Here is a 21,524-nt window from a genome sequence, read left to right on the forward strand (position 1 = left end):
AAAGAGATAGCTTTAGGAGTTTAGTTAGTTGCTATTAGAGAAAATATCGAGCACCATGGGTAATACACAATCAATAAGAGGCAATAGCCCAACCCAGCAAAATAAATGGTTAAATCAGCAAAATATTGTCTGTCTAACAGTAGGTACCAGGATGGTGAGCTGAGTCACGTCCCAGCATTAGTACATTATCTGACCTGCAGGATGATTTCCAGTGAATGTTACTCACCGTCATATTTATAGATGTTCATGTTGCGAGGTTCAGGATAAAAACAGGAGCAGATCAGAGAGAGCATGGACAGCTCCTTCATCTTTTCCTTGTAAGCTGAAACAAGAGACCTTGTTAGCAAACTCCCTTTCTTCATTTTCTCCTTAGCGAATCCCTAACTGCGATGATTAACCATGGACCAGCAAATCTGCTTCATAGCCCACCTGGCAGATTTATCTGGAATATTTACTTCTAGTTGTTTCTTCTGAGCACGGAGTCTTTATCACATCGCATATGAAATGTTCAGTACTGAATAAACTGCTTCTGTTGTCATGCATGACCTCAGACTTGGCTCAAATGTATGCAGTCCTCTTTCGGTTATAGTGAATCTAGCTACCAGGAAATGTATTTAGCATTGGAAGAGTGCCATGACCCCACTATCTCCTGGCAGGTGGAAAGAAATGAAGCTCTTACAAATTCTATGATGTCTCCAAATACAACTGGGAGCAGCTCTGAACTGTTGCCCATGTGTTGCCATAGGCAGATGCTAAACTCATTATCTGCGACAAATGAAAATGTCATCCAGATAATTAAAAATAAACCCAGAAATGAGGATCCATTTATAAAATCCTTAGCATAATGTCCTTAATATGAGAAAGTACTTGAAACAAAGAAGCATTTCCGTGTTCAGTTCCTGTACAGTTACTTTGCTTCCATACTCAGGCCTCCTGAATATCAGCTGATACAATAAACATGCTTGCAATTTACCTTCAACGTTAGTCTGCAGTGCCTATAGACCCCAGTAATGGACTGAGAAATGGTGGTACCAGTCCTTGGTTATTACATGATAGTCTGCATTCGCCCTTCCTAATTGCTAACATCTCAGCTTATTAACTGGAAATTAGAACCCAGACAAGAGCCAGGCCTCCTGAGTCCTGTGGCAATACACTAGCTGCTGCACACACAGAACAAAGTATGTGTGTTGGTGGGGCTGCTTCAAAATTGACCTTGGCACGCGCTAGTTGCTGTTACTATTGAAATCGTATCTACAGAGTCAGACATATATTTGCAGCCAGCATATGAAAAACATAACTTACAGTGTAACTGGGTCTGAATGCATTGCATTTAACAGATTAGACCAAATTAATCTGTGATGTTACAGTAAGAAAATCAGAAAGCCCTGTATTTCTTGAAATAGCAGGTGCAGATAAAATTGCCATCTTGTATTTCTCATGACTGCTCTTCTGTCTTTTTTTTTTTTTTTTTTTTTTTTTTTTTCCTACTCAGAAAGGCCCCTGTGGTTGATGAGTGTAGACTTTAAGACCCTAGAAGTCCGCAGCTGGGCCAATTACCGAAATAACACCAAGAGGGTGAGCGGTAAAATGGCGATTTCTTAAAGCAAACACACACTTATATAACCTACGCCCTTCGTGTACGCCTCTCTTGTACGCGTCATCGATCCTTCCAGAAATTAGGGAGGGCCTGTCGCGTGACAGCCCGAAATCCCCGTATTTCGCCTAATACAACATCTCCCCCTCCCCATGCTAAGAAAACTTAACCCGTTACAATACGCAACACTACAGATTCCTAACAAACCCTTAACTAAACCTTAACAAACTCTCTATAATATAATTAGTAGCATAAGGCACAACCATGTTATGAAAACACCACCACAACTGTGTGGAGCAAGTGATTGAATAGTCCTCTTCTTGTCAAGAACCTTTCGAGAAGCAATTCTCATCCGCGATGTTTTCCATCCCTCTTCATTCTTCTTACGCCTGATGTATCTTCTCTGTATGGTGAACATCCGTCAAAGTCTTTCTGTCCATATCCTCGATAGCGTCCATCAGCTCATCAGCACACAGCAACATGCACCATCATTGCATTAATGCGTACTCTATATGTAGTCACTAGGTAACTAGAATCTCAACCTATAGGATAAGAAGATCACACCTTAAGAGATAAGTGAAGTTGCAACCACAGATTGTGAATCTACTGTTGGCTGAGACCCAACAATTCTCAACTGAATCCCAAAGGTCCTTGCACTTGTTGTTCGAGCGATACTTATCACTGAGACCAACAGGAGCAGAACAACCTCAGGTACCAGATTCCCCATTGACTGCTCCTGTAAAGAAAGAACTCTTATCCCACTTCCCATAGTCAGTAAAGCAAGAAATGAAGCAGGACCCATTGTGAGTCTTAACGTGACTGGGTAAACCAACCACAGCAACAGCGATTGTCCAATGGTATCGGACTGCAGTCGAGCCAGACCTGACATGCTGAGTGGCCATAATGACAGTAGAGGAGGTACTCACAGCAATAACCCACCATTGGCAGGGAGACAAGCAAGGCTCCCAGGTGACATCCATTTGCCAGATCTGCAGCGATCCCAGGCCAATGACAGGTGTGCTGGTAACTTTATCTGCTGTTGCATTACCTGTGGCAAAAAGGCTTGGCACCCCAGAGTGATCACACACACGTAAGGGTGCAACAGGAGCTGTGCGGAAGACCAAGGCCTCTTCCAGAGTTTCAGCAGCCTCTGTACTTGAGAGACCCTCCTGGCCCATCCGGGCCAACTGCTTGACTGCAAAGATGGAATCTGCAACAATGTTAGAGGGTATCATTCGCCAGAGGTGCACTGCAGCTGTTACAGCCATCACCTCAAGCATCTGCACACTGACCTTTCTGTTTGTGAAGACAGCAGCCTGCCAACTACTGTTGGAATCCTGCCAAACCATCGCCCTGAGACTAAGAGTCTCATGCTGCACAAGCGATCCTTCCATGCAGCTCTGTACGATCTTTTGCCAAACTGCAGGCCTTTCGTTAGACCGATTTTTGAGTTCTTCTGCATCGGATCCCTTTAGCTGACCATACAAGGGTTTCCTCAATCCTGAAGGCATTCCCATAGCACTCCGAACCCACTGGAGGGTTCCTACCATATTCTGCACATCCCATAGTGTCTTTACATGTGGTTGAATATCAAGACCCACCAGCTGCATTATCTCAGGACTAAACTTATATCCCAAGCACTCTGCTCCAATCCTCCCCTGCATGCCTATACCATGCACAGGGTGAAAGGAATCATCCTGCTCAGCTGCCAACACTCTCCCAAGCTCTGTCATCCACCCTTCTTTCCAGAGTGTGTATTGCACCCACTTGAGAATCACGTATGCGAGGCTTTCAGTGTCATGAGAGAGCACAGGGCCATGCACCGTCAAAGTTTCCGCTGTGTTTAAAGCTAGAGGCAAACGAAACTCTCGGCAGCAGCCAGCAGCCCGATGCCGGAAGGCGGAGCGGCTCCGCGCCGGCGAATCGAGCCCCGGTCCCCTGCATGACAGGCAGGCAGCAGGAGCCACAGCGAGCGAACAACTTGCAGCTGCGGGCCCTGTCGGTCCCCTTTGGACCTGGCTACTCCCCCCCCCGGGATAGCACCATGTTTGCGCTCCCCCCGGGTCCGGAACACGCCTACTTCTCCAACCACTTGAATTAACCGCGCGCCCGCACTCCCCGCCCCCCAATGACAAAGGAGAGGGGTCGAGAGGGGATGCGGTCGACTGGAATTCGCCATCTCCCTGTGGGGGTGCAGCCAGCGCCCTTAAAGCAACAGCTGACTGCAACTTTTTTCCCTCTCCGGGAGGTGCAGCTAGCACTGGAGCAGCGACTGGCTGTAATACTTGCTCTCCCTGATCCAATCTCTCAGCTGCTTTTCCCGGCTGGTCCCGGTCAAGTACAAGCCCAAGCGACAAACACGCTTCAACAAGCTTCCCCTCCATCCTGGAGGCTTTAAGAGAACCCAAAATCAGACCCCAGGTCGCAAAACTCTCACTAGTCAGTGGGGTGCTTTTCTGATGGTCTAACACATACTTAATAATTTGCCCTGGGGTGGTCAAAGTCCCAGGCGCCGCTCTAATTATCTGTTGAATCTCCGGAAGCGATCTCTGCTTGAGGCAATCTATCACGACCAAGGACTGAACGTCCTCGGGCAGGTCAGACCCCTCAACAGCACGAAGCAAACGATTTGCAAAATCAGAGAATGACTCAGAGGGCTCCTGTTTGATGTCAGTCCATGGGAGCACAGGCTTTGCGACCTTAGCCACTGTCCGCAGGGCTGTGAGGGCTGCAGTTGTAAGCGCAGCCAGCTCCCCTGCTCTAAGCGTCCTTGCCTGGCCATCAGGAGATCCCACCATACCATCTGCTAAACCCAGAAGGCGAGGGAGAGTGGTCCGGGTGACTCTAGCCCCTCGGCCCTCACCTTCACGTTCATTGGCTGGGTGGTCAGCATTGCGATTCGCCTCTGCCACCACAACCTGAAGCAATCTATTCCATTCGTCATACCACAGAGTATACTGCACGGGTTCAAGAATGACCCGCATCAGGTTGGTCACATCATACGGTAAAAGACTTGAGGCCATAAGAGCCTCAGCAGCCGACATAGTCACCGGAGAACGCAGACCCTTGTTCTTAACTAATTCAGCAAGGCGAGTAATCGCCTTGGTATCCAGAGGGGTCCACGCTGAACCCTCCTGCTTTACAACTATCGGAAGGGCAAACGTTGTTGTTGCCGGGTCGGCTGCCTGGAGATCTTCTCTCACCCGAGCCCAATCAGTGAGTGTGGGCAGGCTCACGAGGGGGGGTGCTGTGAGGCCACATCCCCCCTGGGCGGGCTCTTGGGCTGCCCGCTTCAGATCACCACACCCACAGCCACGCTCACTATCTTGTGGGGCGGAGTGATCCGCCCCCTTTTGGGAGGGAACACTTTGGCAGGCAGAACCTGACGGTGGGGAGGTACCGCCCACCCGCTGCCCGCTGTTATCAGCTCCATTACTGACATCACCACATTCCTCAGGGGGCCGCCCTCCCCCTTCGTCCCTAAAAGGTTTCAAGGAAGGATATAGGTTCCGAGCAGGATAAGGAGGTGGGGGCTGGGTGTCGTCCTGGTCAGAGCGGTCTTGCGCAACTTCCTTCTGGATTGTTCTCGAAGGTGAAGCATTGGGTGGAGACGAGGAGGTCGGCGCCATCTTGGCCCCTTCCGAACCTGCAGAAGAGACAAGATTCCCCCCCGCCTCCAACCCCAATAGCTCCCTAGCGCGCTGGATTGCGAGTTTCTCCTCCCGAGCCGCTTTCAACGCCTCTAAGATAAATCCCCAGACCTTGAATTCCGACACCCTACGGATGGCTAGCGTTCGCTGAGATAACGCGGTCGTAATTCTATCCCAGTTGTCAGGGTTATATAAATCAGAGGGGGATACTAAGAGTCCTTCTTTCTCCAGCAGCAAGAGGACTGCTGTAACCTCCTTCTTAGAAGGAGTTTGTTTTCCACAGTGAAGTTTACAAGCATGAAGAATTACCTTAATAACGGCTTCCATGTCGCCCCGGCCCACGTCTCCGGCCGCCCCCGGGCGCTTCCCAGACAGGTCCTGGGGATTCTGAGCGCTCTCTGTCTCTCCCCCGACGAAGAATCTTGGCCACGATCTCTCCGTCCCGGGCTTCTACCACCCGCGGCAAAGGGAAATGAAACGCCGCCCGTGGTAGGATCCTTGCCGTTATGCTAACAGCTGCCCCCGTCTCTTCTAGGTCTTCTAAGTCTCCTTATCAGTCTGCACTGTTGTAAATCGCAGCTTATCACGTCGGGGTCACCATTTGTAGATTTTAAGACCCTAGAAGTCCGCAGCTGGGCCAATTACCGAAATAACACCAAGAGGGTGAGCGGTAAAATGGCGATTTCTTAAAGCAAACACACACTTATATAACCTACGCCCTTCGTGTACGCCTCTCTTGTACGCGTCATCGATCCTTCCAGAAATTAGGGAGGGCCTGTCGCGTGACAGCCCGAAATCCCCGTATTTCGCCTAATACAACAATGAGGTCTTGAGAGCCCTTAGGTGTTGCTCAGAATGTTGGTATTTGAATGATACATCAGTTTAGGAATGGATTTCTAACTGCCAGTGCATGATTAATTAAGTCAATGAATCTTTGTTTGGACACAAAATAACCCACCCAAAGGACATGCAGCTATACAGAAACCACTATTGAAAGCCAGCATCTCAGGTCAAGCTTGTATGGAAGACTTCACTTTCTCTGAACTAAGATTGCTAAGGAAGTCTGGACTTGACAAGTTTTTCTTTTGAAACCTAAGTGTCTACTTGGAAGGAATAACTCAAAGATCCTCTGAAGAGTCAGATGACTTAAAATTGATGTCTACTGATAGTCAAACGTAATGTTATATTCATTTAAGCCCTCATCCAATGAAGTATGTAACCACATGTGTAATTCTAAGCACAAAGACATGGTTGTACAAACTATCCTTGGAGGAGGGCTTGACTAGCCAGCTGCCCACACCACCAAAACTTCATCATGGAGGTTGTGGAGAGATCCTGCATGAAGGGCTAGTAAAAACACAGGAGGTTGTCTGTTAAAGACAGGGCCATTGATGATATGAGCTAAAAGCTAAACATTGTAAAAGACCCGATGAATCACTGACACAACATACAGCTCAAAATATCTTTGTAGGAAGAGGCATGCAGAGGGATGTCCTAAGAATTCTACCTTTTGGGGCCCCTGTTATTATTTTCTCTCTTTGCTTCACACTGAACATATCTTTTTTTCTAGCAGCATTCAAAACAATCAGAAAAGGGTGTTTGTTCTTCTAGCTTGTCATCTGCAAAACACGTCTGGACTCCACAGAGTTTGGGAAATCACAACTGTTCCCCCTGTTCAGTCATGAGCTCCTTGTGTGACATTGGCCAGCCACTCCAATTAGACCACCACCTAGAGGTGCATGCATAGTTGTCACTGGGCTAACCATACCACTTTTCCTTTAGTGCATGGCATTTTAAGGAAAGGATAGCTGAGTAGTATGTGCCTCCTACCACTGTGATTTCCCAAACTCTGTGGAGTTAAGCGTTGTAGCCACAGAAACACATTCTCTCTAAAGGAAAGATTTTGTGTTAAAAAACAAAAGTCAACAGTACATCATTTATGCATATTACACAGGTCTTCTTGTGTTAACTGAAATAGGCACCAAAATGTTCTATTTTATAGCAGAGCTTTTAAAAACCCATAAAGAGAATCAGTGATTGCAACAAAGTTTATTTTCCAAATGTGTTTCAACTGGCTTCCTAACAATACAGCTTCTTGAGCAGTCATGAAGGGTTCATATCATTGCATTAAATGTGCAAGTTAAATGAAGGCAAGTAAATGATAGTAATCATAATAATAAAAAAGCTTTGTTAGGAAAATTACTAGGAAAGAACAGTGTTGACAAAAGATTATAACAGAATCTTCTCAGTTATAGGCAGCACCACTTAAATGTTTAGATGCATTAAATGCTTTGAAGTCTGGCATGAACCCAGAATATGGGTTTTTGACAAAAACCTAAGGGATTTCAGTATTAGAAATCTTACAGTTTTATTTTCTTTAAGTGAAATCCTTGTATTCATAATTGTAGAAAGTTGTGGAAATAGTACCTAATGCCCTTAAAACCTTTGACAGCTTTTTCCTGCTGCATCTGCATGGTAAGCAGGGATGCACAGCAGGATGGAATCTATGGAGAGGTGCAATCCCAGAGACTCTGTGCTACCTGCTGTAAACATTTTGAGGGTCTTTTCTTTAGACTAGGTTAGTCCAATGATGTGAACAGCCATTAGCAGCTGAGCTCGATAGAACTGCAACTAAAGGATACCTGCCAGTTGTCTTTACCTCACAACTAAGCCTGTTTGAGTTCTCTCAGCTTGCTCTGCAGTGTAGACCAAAGCCTGGTGAGCTGGGGTGCATCAATGATTCACTTCTGAACTGCTCTCCTGAGCTCAGATTTGGTCAGATACATTCCGTATTTCTCCACTAAAGACAGAGGCCCTTCAGCTCACTTGCTCATAGGTTGAAGCTAAGAGACGAGAACACTATGGCTGCCATTGAAAGTCAGCAAACAGTTATCTACTGCTGGGAGAGGTGGGAACACTGGGGAAAACACTGTTAAAGCCACTCTGTCTGCTCTCATCTGTTGTCAAATAGCTATAAGGAATTTTTTACGGTTTACACTGTAACATGAAAATCTCTACTGACTGACGGGCCATGGGCATTCTGGGTCAGATTTTGTTCCTTGGCAAAGCAGAGTCAGGACAGCTTGCTGTGTCACAGCAGAGACCATTATTCATAATCAAGACTATTTTTAACACATGAAAGCAGAGAGATAAGTGTAAATGTTACTTTATAATTAACATCTGATGAACACAAATTTGTCATTTCATTTTCCCTTACTGAAACCAATCTATATGTAATAAAACTAATCCTCGAGAATCTGTGAACCTGGAGGGAAGTTCAAATGGGCATTTTGCCCATGACCAAAATATACAACCCATAGGATCGTTCAGCTGCATAGCCTTGCTGGGCACCCATGAGACAGTAAGCTTCCTGAGATGAATTACAGTCACTAAGTGACATCCCACTCTTTTTAATTTATTTGGAAGAGAGCGTAAGAGTAAGAATTAAGATTCAACAAATCATGGAATGCAAGGTACAGAAGACCTACGACAATCATCCTCTGCCCTGATCTCTCAAAGGTGTTACTGAGAGAGCAGCTTTTTACAGATTTTACTTTGTGACTGCTCTCTCGGAAGTGCTAGAGTTTTTGGTTTGTCATGAAAAGCCACATCATTTTGTGAGCAACAAAAGACACACTCTGTTGACCAGCAATTTTATTTTCATAATTCATTTTCGTAATATTGTGCATACTTTTCTGTGAAATGAAATGGTTTTATGTAACCATAACTGTAACTGATAACTACAAGAAGCAAGCCAAGATAGCCCTATCAAATTATTGTCTGTCTGGCATACATTTGATCCACATTTTGCTGTTCTCTTAATCACTGAAGATAAATTTTGATTAATCTCTATAGATTTAAAAGAAAACACACAGAAAAAAAAAATTAGTTGGTTTTATCCTTTTTGATTATAAGCGGAGCCATTCTGGGTTGACCAAGTCAGCATTCATTTCTGTAACCTTCGTGGCCATTTTGAAATCATGAAAGGTATCTGGGTTCCAGTGGAAGTATGTGCAATTATATTCTCCCTGAATAGAAAGCCTTTTAGAAAATAGATTAAAATTGTTTGGAAGAGAATCAAATAATGCCATTCATAGAAGCACGGGATGGCAGTGGAGTCGGGGAGTCCAAGTTCTTCAAAACACAAGAACTGACTTCCTGAAGGGAGGTTGTGGTGAGCTGGGGGTTGGCCTCTTCTCTCGTGTAGACAGTGATAGAACTAGAGGGAATGGTTTCAAGCTGCGACAGGGGAGGTTCAGGCTGGACATTAGGAAGTATTTCTTCTCAGAAAGGGTAGTCAGGCATTGGAATGCACTGCCCAGGGAGGTGGTAGAGTCACCGACCATGGGAGTGTTCAAGAAACGTTTGGATGTTGCATTGAGGAATATGGTTTAGCTGGGAAGTATTGGTAATGGTTGGACTAGATGATCTTCTAAGTCTTTTCCAACCTGAAAAATTCTGTGATTCTGTGTGATTCTGTGATGAGAATGACAGATCTGACCCTTCATACTATTATGGCTGTGTCTAACTGTACCAAACTAACTAAAAGCAGTTGTTTAATTTTTCCTTGTACCTCTTTAGCTCTTCAGACAAAGTCTTCAAATTACTTGGCAGGATGCTGATTTTTAAGATGCTGAAGTTTTGCCTACCATCTTAGGAGGCCACTACACTCATAGATAGTTCTATTATTGCCTGAGTGTGAAATCCAGGAATGGACCAGTGGTTCACAGTCCTTTAATACAGCCCCACTCAGTGATCATTCTGCTATCTGTCATCTCCAATATCCTCTGGAAGCATAAAAGGCTATGGAAATTCAGACATAAGATGTTGTAAACTGAAGAGATTCTCCTGAATCAGAATTAAATAGATGGGCAGTATGAACTGCACCAGGAGAATCAACCCACCTGTAAAACCATGACACCACCTTATCTGGCCTACATTACCTGCATGAGAACTGCTGTGGGTTTGGTTGCACACCTGCACACTGGGGAAACAGACTCTTCTGATGGTATTGTAGCAATCTCTGCTCTGTCATATCTTACAGAAAAATTAAATTCTGCTTTTCTTTTATGACTCCTGGTAGGAGTAGTAGTAATAATGGTAGTACATGTATCAGTCTGAGTTCTGATCCTGTCATTAATATTCTTGTTCTCAAGGAAAATCCCCAAGCTCTCACTTGGAGACTTACATGGATGATTTAAGGATCAAAACCTTAAGCTGTGGAATTTCTGATTGGCTGGATTTGCTTTGCACAACTTAATGCTCACGGTGCAACATATTTCATTTCCCTGAGAAAAGGGCTGCCACACTCTCTTGCCAGCACATGAAGCCATTAAAATCCTTTACTTCTGAGAAAGGTCACATATAAAGTGGCTTAAAAAGTCAGATACTTCACTCCTGAATGTCTGCTAATATAGCTCTGAAGATCTTCCTTGTTAAGTGGCACAGAACCTACGGACAGCCCTGTCATGCAGATACCATGCACTGGGTGGAAGCACAATTTCAAGCTCTTGTACTGAGCACACCAGTTTCCCCCAAAGAACCCTGCAGTCAAGGGCCAGACTATTGGAGATGCTGCTAGCATGCTCCTGAGGTCCCTTCATTATTGTGTTGGGGAAGCATACAGACGTCCAGCTAAGATATGTACCACTTTTGTACAAACACACTATGCCAAACATAGTGTAAGTGAGAAAGTCAGGCAGAGAGGACTGAGGGTGAAATAAGCCAGAGCTGACAAAAATGGCCACAGGTCACAGACTCAGTCTGTAGGAAAGCTCCATGGAGAACCCAGATTCCTGATGTCAGGATGAGTGACTCTTCCACCAGCCCAGGCTCTCTGTTTGAGAATGGTGCAGATTATATGGGTGCTGGCTGGTAAAACAGCCTCTGAAGGAAGGATGCAAATCAAATTTGATGGATTGGAGAGGTAATTGGTTAGTTAAGCAGCCTGCTATGATCTAACAACATAATCCCAAGGTATGAAATGCACTGTAGGTTCTATTTTAGCAGAGTAAGACTGGATTAGTGGTGCAGGATGTGACAGAAGTGGCTTCTAGCATTTGTTTTGAATCTCAGCCTGGGAACAGAAGCATGTATTCCATTTTTCACAATGAACTCTTCAGAGACTTCCACTGACTTAATTTTGCATCACAGCGATCCCTATATGTAGACTCAACAAACACTTCCTGGTTTGCATCACATTTCTGGTAACGTTTGAATCTATTTTGGCTGGAGTCATGACATAATTCTAGGATATTGATCATACTATCACAATTGGATTAAGAATTTTGCTATTGCTTCTTTTCAAGTTGACATGGTAGATCTTTTCTGGATACGTACTGATATTATTTCAATTATTTTATGGCATGCTCTCCCCGGGTTCTCCATCTTTGGATTTGGTTCTAAGACTCACACTGAGATTCTGGATAAGAGCAACTTTTAGCAGAATTACCCACAAGTTCTAGAATTAAGCCATTGATACAACATCAAGCAAAGGAATGCAACATAGGCAGTTAAGAAAGAATGGGTATAGAATCCAACTCTTTCTGTTTCCATGATTAAAGGAATCACAGCAGATGTGAATTGGAGCACCTCAGCAAAGCAAAAAGAGCTCCATTACTACAGTTTCTGTTACCAGAAAGTCTGTTCATTGCTGTTTGTCTGGGACTCCGATATTTGTAAGAACTAGAAGTCGAATCTGAAATGTGTTGCCTTTTTTTAATGTTTTTCATAGTAATTCATATATGGTTTGTAGCCACAGTCCTCCTTAATGCACTCCTTGTGCCACTCCAAGGTGGCACACTCCTTAATGTCTTCCAATATTTTAAAGGTTGTTCTTTGAACTAATGAAGGCCAAAATATTAGTCATAATTTAAGGCACAGAAAATGAGCTGAGAATTCAATTGTAAGGATCATATATTTGTTTTAGGCAAAGAAAATACTGAGGGCAATCAGCTAAGTAGAGATTTGTGCTTTCGTTATAAGGGATAAATGCAATTATGATTTTCAACTTGGTTGGATTCTTGATCTTTATATCCCAGTAATTAAATGCATTCCTTGCTTGCTAAGTCACTTCAGCAAGTACGGAACATATTTTAATTATTTTCACACTATAATTACCAGGAGAATCCATTTTAGAAACAATGTGCTGCTGTGAGCCCTGGGAAAGGCACCCCTCAAAAAAAAACACTAGTCACACAACCTAGAAAACTCATTTTATAATGTCTGAAATAAACATGCAGAAGCACTCATTACTTTGTTTATATATACCTTATATATATGCATTATACTTATTACAAACACATTTTTTTCAATTTATTTATTTTTTTTAACCTAAGTTTTTGGGTTGATTTTGAGCAATCTGCATCCATTTAATGTACTTAATCCAAAGCCAAACATGTGTAACTGCGCCTTTGTTCTACACAATCACTCCTATGAGCTACCGTGACTACTGGCTAAATGTCAAAGTGAAAATGACAATGAAAGGAGACAGTCTGAAAAATCCTATTTTCTTCTGAGTTCTGAATGGAATTTTAATTCTGTGGGACATTTTAAAATAAGGATATCTCATCTATGTGAATAAAGGCATTTGTTTGCTTTCTGTACACAATTACAAATGGTAAATGTAAGTAGATTACTTAAAAATGAAGTGTTTCTATCTTTGCAGTAATACAACATATACATTATAATCACGTTAAATAAAAACGCATTTTAAATTTGAGTGTAGATGGCTTTTAAATCTCTATATAAAAATGCTTGACATTAGAGCTCATACGTATAACTTGTAATTGTGGAGCTTTTTTACTTTGAAACCAAGCGTGTAACAACCCTGTTGCGGATCCTCTGATGCTCTGATTTATGACTATCATCTGGTTTAAATCCCCTTTTTTCTAAAAGTATTTATAATAATTTAAGAGGTCTCTCGATTAGGTGTATATGGGAGCAAGAGGTTGTATTTCTTTCATTACAGGATATTCCAAACAGCTGAATTTCTAGGTTTAGGCAGACTTTGACCCTGAGTTAAGAAAGTCTCTCTATGTAGGAAGTACATCTAGGGTGTGTTTATCTTTGGGGAAATCTCTGGGTCTAAAAATATTGTCTTCAGATTTTGAAGTTCTTTTACAGTACTGCATTGAGTAAGCACTAATAACATCAACTCCCTGATCTACCATATTGATACAAAGCAGTTTTTGTAAAACCTACTTGTTTTCATTTGGTATTATCTCATAAGAAGAGGGCAGTGGGTTGACTGGAAAACAATCTTTTGGCAGATCCTCAAGCCTAGAAGACTTCAGGCTACTCCTAGACATTTCAGTGATCAGCATGCCCACTGTACAAATCTGTTTTCATGGCATTAAAGAACATAGGATAATTTTCTGCGAGTCTTGAATGCAGCCCTACAAAGACTACAAATGCCTAAATGGTATTTCAGATAATGTTTCAGTGACCTATAACTGCTAGTGCTCAAAGATGAAGTCTTAAGCACTGAAATAGGAGTAGGTACTGGGCAATCACCCTTTTATTTTTATTTATTTATTTATTTTGTCTCTGAAACTCTCACGTGGAAGGGCTTTTTTGCAATTTCCTCTATCACTCCTCTAAAGCGATCCGATGAGGAAAATTGAGGGGGGAGGCCTCAGAGTTGTGTGTGAAGGAACACATTTAGAGGTTGTGTTGATTGAACATATTTGCTGTTGTGAGGCTCCACCCAATGTACTGCCCCCAGTTAAAGGGAAACACAGACAAACAGTCATCCTACCTCTTTGTGAAATGCAGTGGTTCAAGTACCCTTTCAGGTCTGCATGCAATAAACCAAACAGAACAGATGGAGGCAAAAAATAGGATACATAAAAGAAGATAAAGACCACCACTGTAACTATTTATTTATTTGTTTATTGGCTTTGCATCAGTAGGTGGGATTTTGGAGTCTAAGTCATCATTTCATTTATAGAACTATTGCAAATAAAATAACAGTTTGTGTTCAGTGAATATTAACTTAGCACAAAAAATCCAGGGTCTCTGCAAGTTTTGTTATTAATTAGAACTACTAAATCATATTAGAATGAGAGTGTGTGAATATAAATGTATGTATTTTAACCAGAACATGCCACAATTTATTAAGGTCAAGCCTAAAACCAAATCTAGACCACATAATAAATCTAGAAGATTTGTTGTGGAGTCTCCTTCTGTGGAGATATTCAAGACCCTTCTGGACGTCTACCTGTGCAACCTATTGAAGCCTATTGTAGGGTACCTGCTTTAGCAGGGAGGTTGTACTTGAAGTTCTCTTGAGTTCCCTTCCAACCCCTGTGACTCTGTGATTCCATGATTTGATTGGACATGCTTTGCCTTTCTTAGTAGAACTTGTTAGTGCTTTGTCAACCAATAAAGTGACTCCTGTGAACTGATGGATGAAATCTTCAGTAACGTTGACTCCTGCTAGGTGACAAACATTTCCCAATTTGTCCCATCCTTTCTTTGTCTAAGGAAAAATACATGCTATGCATGTGCATGACAGAAAAGCCCAACCGCTGAGCTGCAGAATTTATCAGTAGGTCTCTAAAAGCTTATCTACAAGACACAGTCTGTGACTAGAGACATTCTACTGTCAGGAACTTGTCCTAACTTCCAATAAAAAGAATTAAAATAGTTTGAAGTTATTGTCACTCCTGAGCTTCAGCGGATTAATGCTATATTTCACCGTCAATCAGAACAACTGTGGATGGAATCCCAGACTTTTTGCAAGTCAAGTGAAAAGTTCTCTTTGAGTGGAGAACAATCAACAAATAATTTCTCAGGGGCTGAGATGATTTTTTTTTTTGAGCTGTTTGCAAAATGTCTGTTATTTTGTGGCTTTCAGATATTTTTCTGCATGACTAAACTATCTATGCACCTATTATTACTAATGAACTGATGCATAATTCCACTATCCTATCCTGGCATGCCTTTAGGCCTATATACAAATATCGGATTGCCTAAATTAAGAAAATAATTATACCACTCAGCAGCATATTACTAAAGTTTATCAGTTATGCATAGATTATAAATACTGTTGATTACTTTAATCAGAGAATGTGTAAAATGAGTAATAATTAAATAAAAGAATGACAAACTCTTCTTTGTAACCATGCTGATGGTGCAAACAAGTTGATATATTATTCAGAATTCATTAAACTGTCAGAGCAATTGTTGGTGGGATATTTTTGTTGCAATTAACACAATTAAAAAAAAAGAGGAAGCAATGGTTAGAGGAAGCCACCTGTGTAAGAAGTATCTTTGTTCAGATTTGCATAATATGCAAAATATGCATAATATCTGCAAACATGCAGATTTTGAAGATGTAAAATGTATGCATAAAAGTATAAACTACAACAACTTATGTAGATTTTAATAATGTGACTGTTCTGAATTACTTTATGATCCACCACATTTTTTTCATATTTTTCTACTTTTACACCGTTTTTCAATAAAGTGATATTTTTATTCCTGTTTTGAAATGTCACTGAAGTTATAATTATCTAGATGTCATTTGTTGTGTCAATCTATTTATCTTTTTGTACCTATCTGCCTACCTACCTGCCTGTCTGGGTCTATTTACCTTCAGTTCTTCTCTGCGGCTACATTAACTCCATCAGTAGTGCATCTCTGTCGGGATGTACTACTGATATTTGTGGTCTCTGATGGGGGCTGCCTGACTTATTGAGAGTAAGGCAGTACCTACATTTTCATTACACTGTGTGCCACCACATCCCAGCATCAACACTGTTGCTAAAGGCAAGGCAAAACTTCTATGTTTTTCAGCTTGCTCTTTCTAACAGCCTTACCAAGCTTCCATGGCTGGCCTGCTCATCACGTATGTCAGTGCATCTGAAAACTATCTGGAGCTTATAATGCCCTGATTTTTTTCTCTTTTGCTGTGTAATCAAATTCCTTTTCCTGTATTAAAAAGTCTCTTTTCCTGTATAATCCAATTCTCTTTTATTAGTGTGGTTGGCTCTTATAGGGCTATTCAAAATAATGAAGGAGATGCTTCCTTCCTAAGCTGCTTCTTGAGATTTAAATGGAAAAACAAGGGTTCATCAGGCATAAATCAACATGGGGTCTATTGCTGTAGATTTGCACCGGTTTAGGACATAATCCTAGGAAGATCAGTATTCCTGATCTTTGCACATCTTATCCACTCAAATTCATGGCCTATGCATCATAGTGAGTGCTATTTCCCATCCACTGCCACTTTTTTAGTTTACTTGCAGGAGAAAACATAGGAGACCTCATTCCACCATCATGTGGATAAATTACAATGATTTGGCCAGCAGTTTTGTTGACTGGAGGGCTGCCTGCTGCTGAATTTGGGTAAAATTTTTAGCAAAAATCATTTCACCATTTCAGGGAAGATGACTACAGAAAAATAGAGAGCTTGCCTATGGCAAACTGGACTGCATTTGTTTGAAAGCCTCTAGACTCTGTGCCAGCAAATCATTCTTTCCTTGAAAAATCTGCCCAGGCCTGGCAATGGAATAACTCATTGAAATATCTGTTTTCAGGCTTCACTCAGGACTAGGAGAGACATGTCCAAAAATGTACAGCCAAATTCTCTAAAGACGCTTTGTTCTGGACATGTCTGAATTCACATGGGCTGAGAATGATGCTTCAAACATTGCTCCTCCTGCTTGCTGTGGGCCAGAGAAGTGCTGAAAACTGGGAAAAGAAAACAACTATTCTGTGGTGTCACCTCCACTGTGTCTGGTTCCTCAGAGGCATAGAGGTTTATTGGAGAACCACTAAAGTCTATGTGAAGGGAAGAAAACTGAATCTGACTGGTAGAAGAAGTGGCCAATAGCAGATAAATGAAAATTGAAATAAAAATAAAATATGTTTTAAAAGATAAAGTCTGTTAAGGGACGGAATAATTGAAAAAGGACCCCAAATGGTAACTGGGTAAATAGATTGAGCTTGAAAAAAAAAGGTACTAAGGAGATGGACTGGGAGTAGAAATCAGTGGGTGGGAGGGATGGAGCAGATGGGAAGCTGTGATCTGAATGGCAGAATGCTCAGAAGGAAGTTCAGTGTTGGAAAATCAAAAATAGAAGTCTTCCTGACTGCCAGCTCAAACTTTCCTCTGAAGTATAAATGGCACTGAAAGACTCTGGGAATATTAGAACAGCAGCTCAGGGTCAGACTGAGGTTCATGTGATCTTGTATTCTGTTTCCAGTATACTCTTCCTTAATTTTTGCTTTTTTTCAAGGAAATTATACCCATATTGCTACATAAAAAGGTATCAAGTGTAATTCTGTAAGATCTGTGTTGTAGATTGTTTCTGTTTGCTTCCCTAAATGACCTAAGTTTTATGTTATGGTTCAGTGTTTATTCTCATTATTGCAAATTTTATCCTCCCTGACTGCACTGATCACATCTCTTATGCAGAAGAGATCAGGATACCAGGAGAGCTGAGACTGCAGAATAACACTGGTGACCCACACCAAGTGATAATTACAACTTTGCAGTGCGCATGAAAATACCTCTGCCATATTTAATCCTGTCTTTAAGACCTTCCACCACTAGAAGGTAAAAGTCTTTTCACTGTTACACTTCTTGATTCACTTCAAAAAACTGTGAATACACTTCAGAAGGGAATAACTTGAATCCTCCATTTCTCTTAAAAATCATTATAGACATTCTACTTACAAAATAATCACGTTTAGCACTAGAACATTATTTTCCCATCAGTGAGTTATTTGCCTCAAGGACAATATTTTATTAATAAATATTAAACTTCTATTTTTTTAAGCCACAATGAGGATGGGGATCTTTCCTATCTACAATGTATAATATTGAAAGCTGCCTGCCTGGAATCTTGACAAAGTCAAGATAAGATGTAGGTCAATTTTTTTTTGGTGAATTTTTGACCTTGATGTAGTCTCTGTAGCTTTTGAGATGAAAAATAATAACCCTAATAATTTTAGACACTTAGGGAATCTTGCCAGGGAAATCACATTAGTCATTGTCAGAATGGAAACCAGAGAATATGAGAAAACCAAAGCAAAAATAGTCACTAATGCTTTCAAAAACTTAAGCAAGAATCAAAAACAATGCAAAGGTCAGAAGTTACAGTGACATAGTCACACTGTGGCTGGTGAATATATTTAAATATAAGAAAACTTAAATATTAAAAAATGTGTTAGCATAGCTTTAAGTAAAATATACCCTAGATGAACCTGAATTTGTAGTCATTTGTCGTCATTCTGTGCTAATGGATATAAAATGACCACATTTCCCTGAGAAATTCCATAAGGAATTGTAAGAAACAGCTCAGAAATCTAATTTATCTTTAAACAGAAAGTTGCTTCATTTCCTGACCTAACTGATAAGGTTTTCTACAAATTCGGTAACAGGAGATCATTGTTGCACCTTTCTATACATTATGGAATACTTTCACAACACCATGCTGAAATAATTATATAAAATTATGCCCATGTTAATGAAGAGAAAGTCAAATCATGAAAAGAGTCAGGGATAAATCCAGTAGAGGAGATGGATGTCTATACTGACATTTAAGAAAAAAACAGGCTTAAATCTCAACAAAATTAGAGGATTTAACCTGAAGATTCCTAATTTTCACCCAAAGAGAATCAAGTTTTGTCTTCAGCTTCTGCAATTGTTCCTTTTTTTAGTCCAGTGGCTGTAGTGTGCCTCATCCAACAGTAGTTCCATAAGCCAGGACTTCCCAGGTACTCAGTGGGGCTCATCTTCCATCTGCGTGCCTTCATGTCCTCTCTCCAGTGTGAAGCTGCTCCCATGGGTAAGAGGACACAGCTCAGCTCTGACACTCTCCTGGGAGCCACACAAGGACTAGGGTCACCGTATCCCAGTGCTACAACTGGAAGTCAACCACCTACTTAGGGACAAAGGGGATGCACTCATTGCCATCTCTCCTTCTTTCTACCGTGATGGAGGAGAGAAGACCCCAGTGACTGGTTTTATGTACTAGAATGAGTACATAAATGAGTTTTTTCATGAATTACTTGGATTACACAACTACACCTATGAAAAATAATGTTTCCAAATGTGTTGATCAGTAACTAATGTTTTATGCAGATGTTCTACATCAGTTTAACTGTACATCCTGACAGCTTAAATTCACTTCATTTGTTAAATTATGTATTATCAGAAAAGGAAAACATAGTAAGTGGAGGAAAGTGAAATAACTGAAAGGCAGCTGTGTATGCTGGCTGCTGCTCAGGCACACTATGTCTTGAATGTTTAGCTCCCAGGAAAAACCATTTCTGCATTGGGCTTTTCTTCTGTTTGAGGGTGCAGGTCTGTGCAGACTGAGGTCTCAAAAAATTTTAGTTTCTTAGTTTTTGATAGTGGTGGGCCACTATAGTAATGCCTAGAGTAATTACTTTATTACTAGAGTAATATCTAGAGTAACAAACACTGCCTTCTTGGCAGCCATGGGTGAAGTAAGACTGCATTCTTCAGCAGCATATTGACCCATTTGCAAGTGAGATCAGCAGTATCTTTAAAAATACAAAAACCAGCAGTGGATCAGGGTGCTTCCACGGAAACCACTGACTGCATACCTTATGAAAAATAGTGAATATTGGCCATTCCTCTGAATTATCTGTCAGATTTCTGCACTCCCATGGGCTCAGCCCTGACTGTGCTAAAGCCATTGGCTGAACTCCACTGAGACCGAGGAGACAAGACTTGCAGATTTGTATCATCTACCATCCAATTTATGGGTACTGCTGAGGAAAGTTCTCTACAAGCCTCCTGATGACAGCAGAAGATTTGATTTATAAAATAAAGTTGTCTAGACAACTAACACTGGATCTTTGAAGGCAGGGTAAGTGATCACTGCTGGTTTGTGGCATGATATTCACTCCTCCTCAAAGAATTCTGCAGAACTACTGGTAGTTCCAGAATAAAAAATAATAATAAAAACTCAGGCCTGGTATTGCAAGTTGAAAGACAAAGGTAGTTGAGACATGCAAAGTCTTTGGGAAACGTTCAAATAGAAAAAAGTCACGTTGGAGGATTTCATTTCCAGATGAGTTGTTGCCTACTGGTCAGAACAGAGGATTATCAACTGGTGACCAACCAACATGCCACTTAGCATTCAACTCTCTTTCAGAGAGCTGATTTTCCAGCTGTCTCAATTATTTGCAGTGGCACCATTTTCAGGTGCCTTGTTTAAGGCAGAGGGCTTAAATAAGCCTAGGGCTTGTTTTTTTCTTTTTTTATTCCAGGGGCACTGTATATCTCTTGTTCCTTTTGACTGTGTGCTTCCAAGGCAGTTGAATTAGATGTGCATGAAAATGCTCCATAGGTTAAGTACTGCCCAGACCTACCTGCCATGAGAACCCTCTGATCTCTGCTCTTCAGCCTACGTGATAATGCTTACTTCTCAAAGGAGGCTTTTAGGAGAATTAATCTCTAATTTTTGCTCAGTCTTTGAAGGCTAAAATGTCACCTAAGTGTATTGCTGAATATGACCATCCAATCCCTCTGCTATAATCAGTCTTTTAATTAGTGGTATTAATTTGAAAATGGAGAATTCTTTTCTGAAGAAATGAATATAAATGTCACCTGGGAAAAATCTAACCATGCCATTAGATTACATGCATAATTATGGTAAAAAAAATGCGTGCAAAGTGCAGTCTAGAGAAACGTGCTATTGTAGTGCAAATACCAAAGAAATGAAAAAAGATTCCAAGCTAAATTAATTAATTAAGAGAAAACCTGAGAAAAATCAATATGAATAGATTATATGAATACATTATTAAACAGAGAAGTGTTTAGCTAGATAGAGCTTATGTTAGGACAAGAGAAGATGGATGGAGAGGCAAGAGAATACTTTGGGACTGTTCAAGCTGCTGATTTTTATTTTTATTTCCTCTTCACGTTATGGGATGTCTTCCATGAGATGACGGAATAGATGACTCTCTGTTCTCCTATCTCAGCATTTCACAGGATAAATAAAGAACTGCTGTGAAGTGATATAAGCTCTTAAGACTGTTAGTGAGATTATTAGTGCCTGAATTTTCAATAGCAGGAAGAGCAATCTACTTTTTTTTTAAAAAACAAAAAACAGGCAAATGATGTAAATAAGTGTTAACCTTGAGTTCTCATGTGAACTGTACTGGCTAGCAAATTTACATTAGCATAGCAACAATCAAACGAATGATCAACAGATTAATTGAAGGGTTTCTTCTGCCAGACCCTGATAAAATTTGGAATGATGATGTCTCAGTCAAATCACAATTCTGTCAATATT

At 41.2% G+C, this 21,524-nt stretch overlaps 1 protein-coding gene across 1 annotated transcript in view; it reads right to left on the reverse strand.

The window, feature by feature from the left end:
- The window catches only part of STMN2 (stathmin 2), a 36,036-nt gene that overhangs the window by 10,326 nt on the left and 4,186 nt on the right, over positions 1 to 21,524 (reverse strand). The window contains exon 2 of the mRNA XM_072329244.1: positions 227 to 322. Within this exon, the coding sequence (XP_072185345.1) occupies positions 227 to 322 (96 nt within the window). The remainder of the gene's footprint in view (positions 1 to 226; positions 323 to 21,524) is intronic.

This window comes from Excalfactoria chinensis, chromosome 2 (assembly GCF_039878825.1).
Source record: "Excalfactoria chinensis isolate bCotChi1 chromosome 2, bCotChi1.hap2, whole genome shotgun sequence".
Classification (NCBI taxonomy): domain Eukaryota; kingdom Metazoa; phylum Chordata; class Aves; order Galliformes; family Phasianidae; genus Excalfactoria; species Excalfactoria chinensis.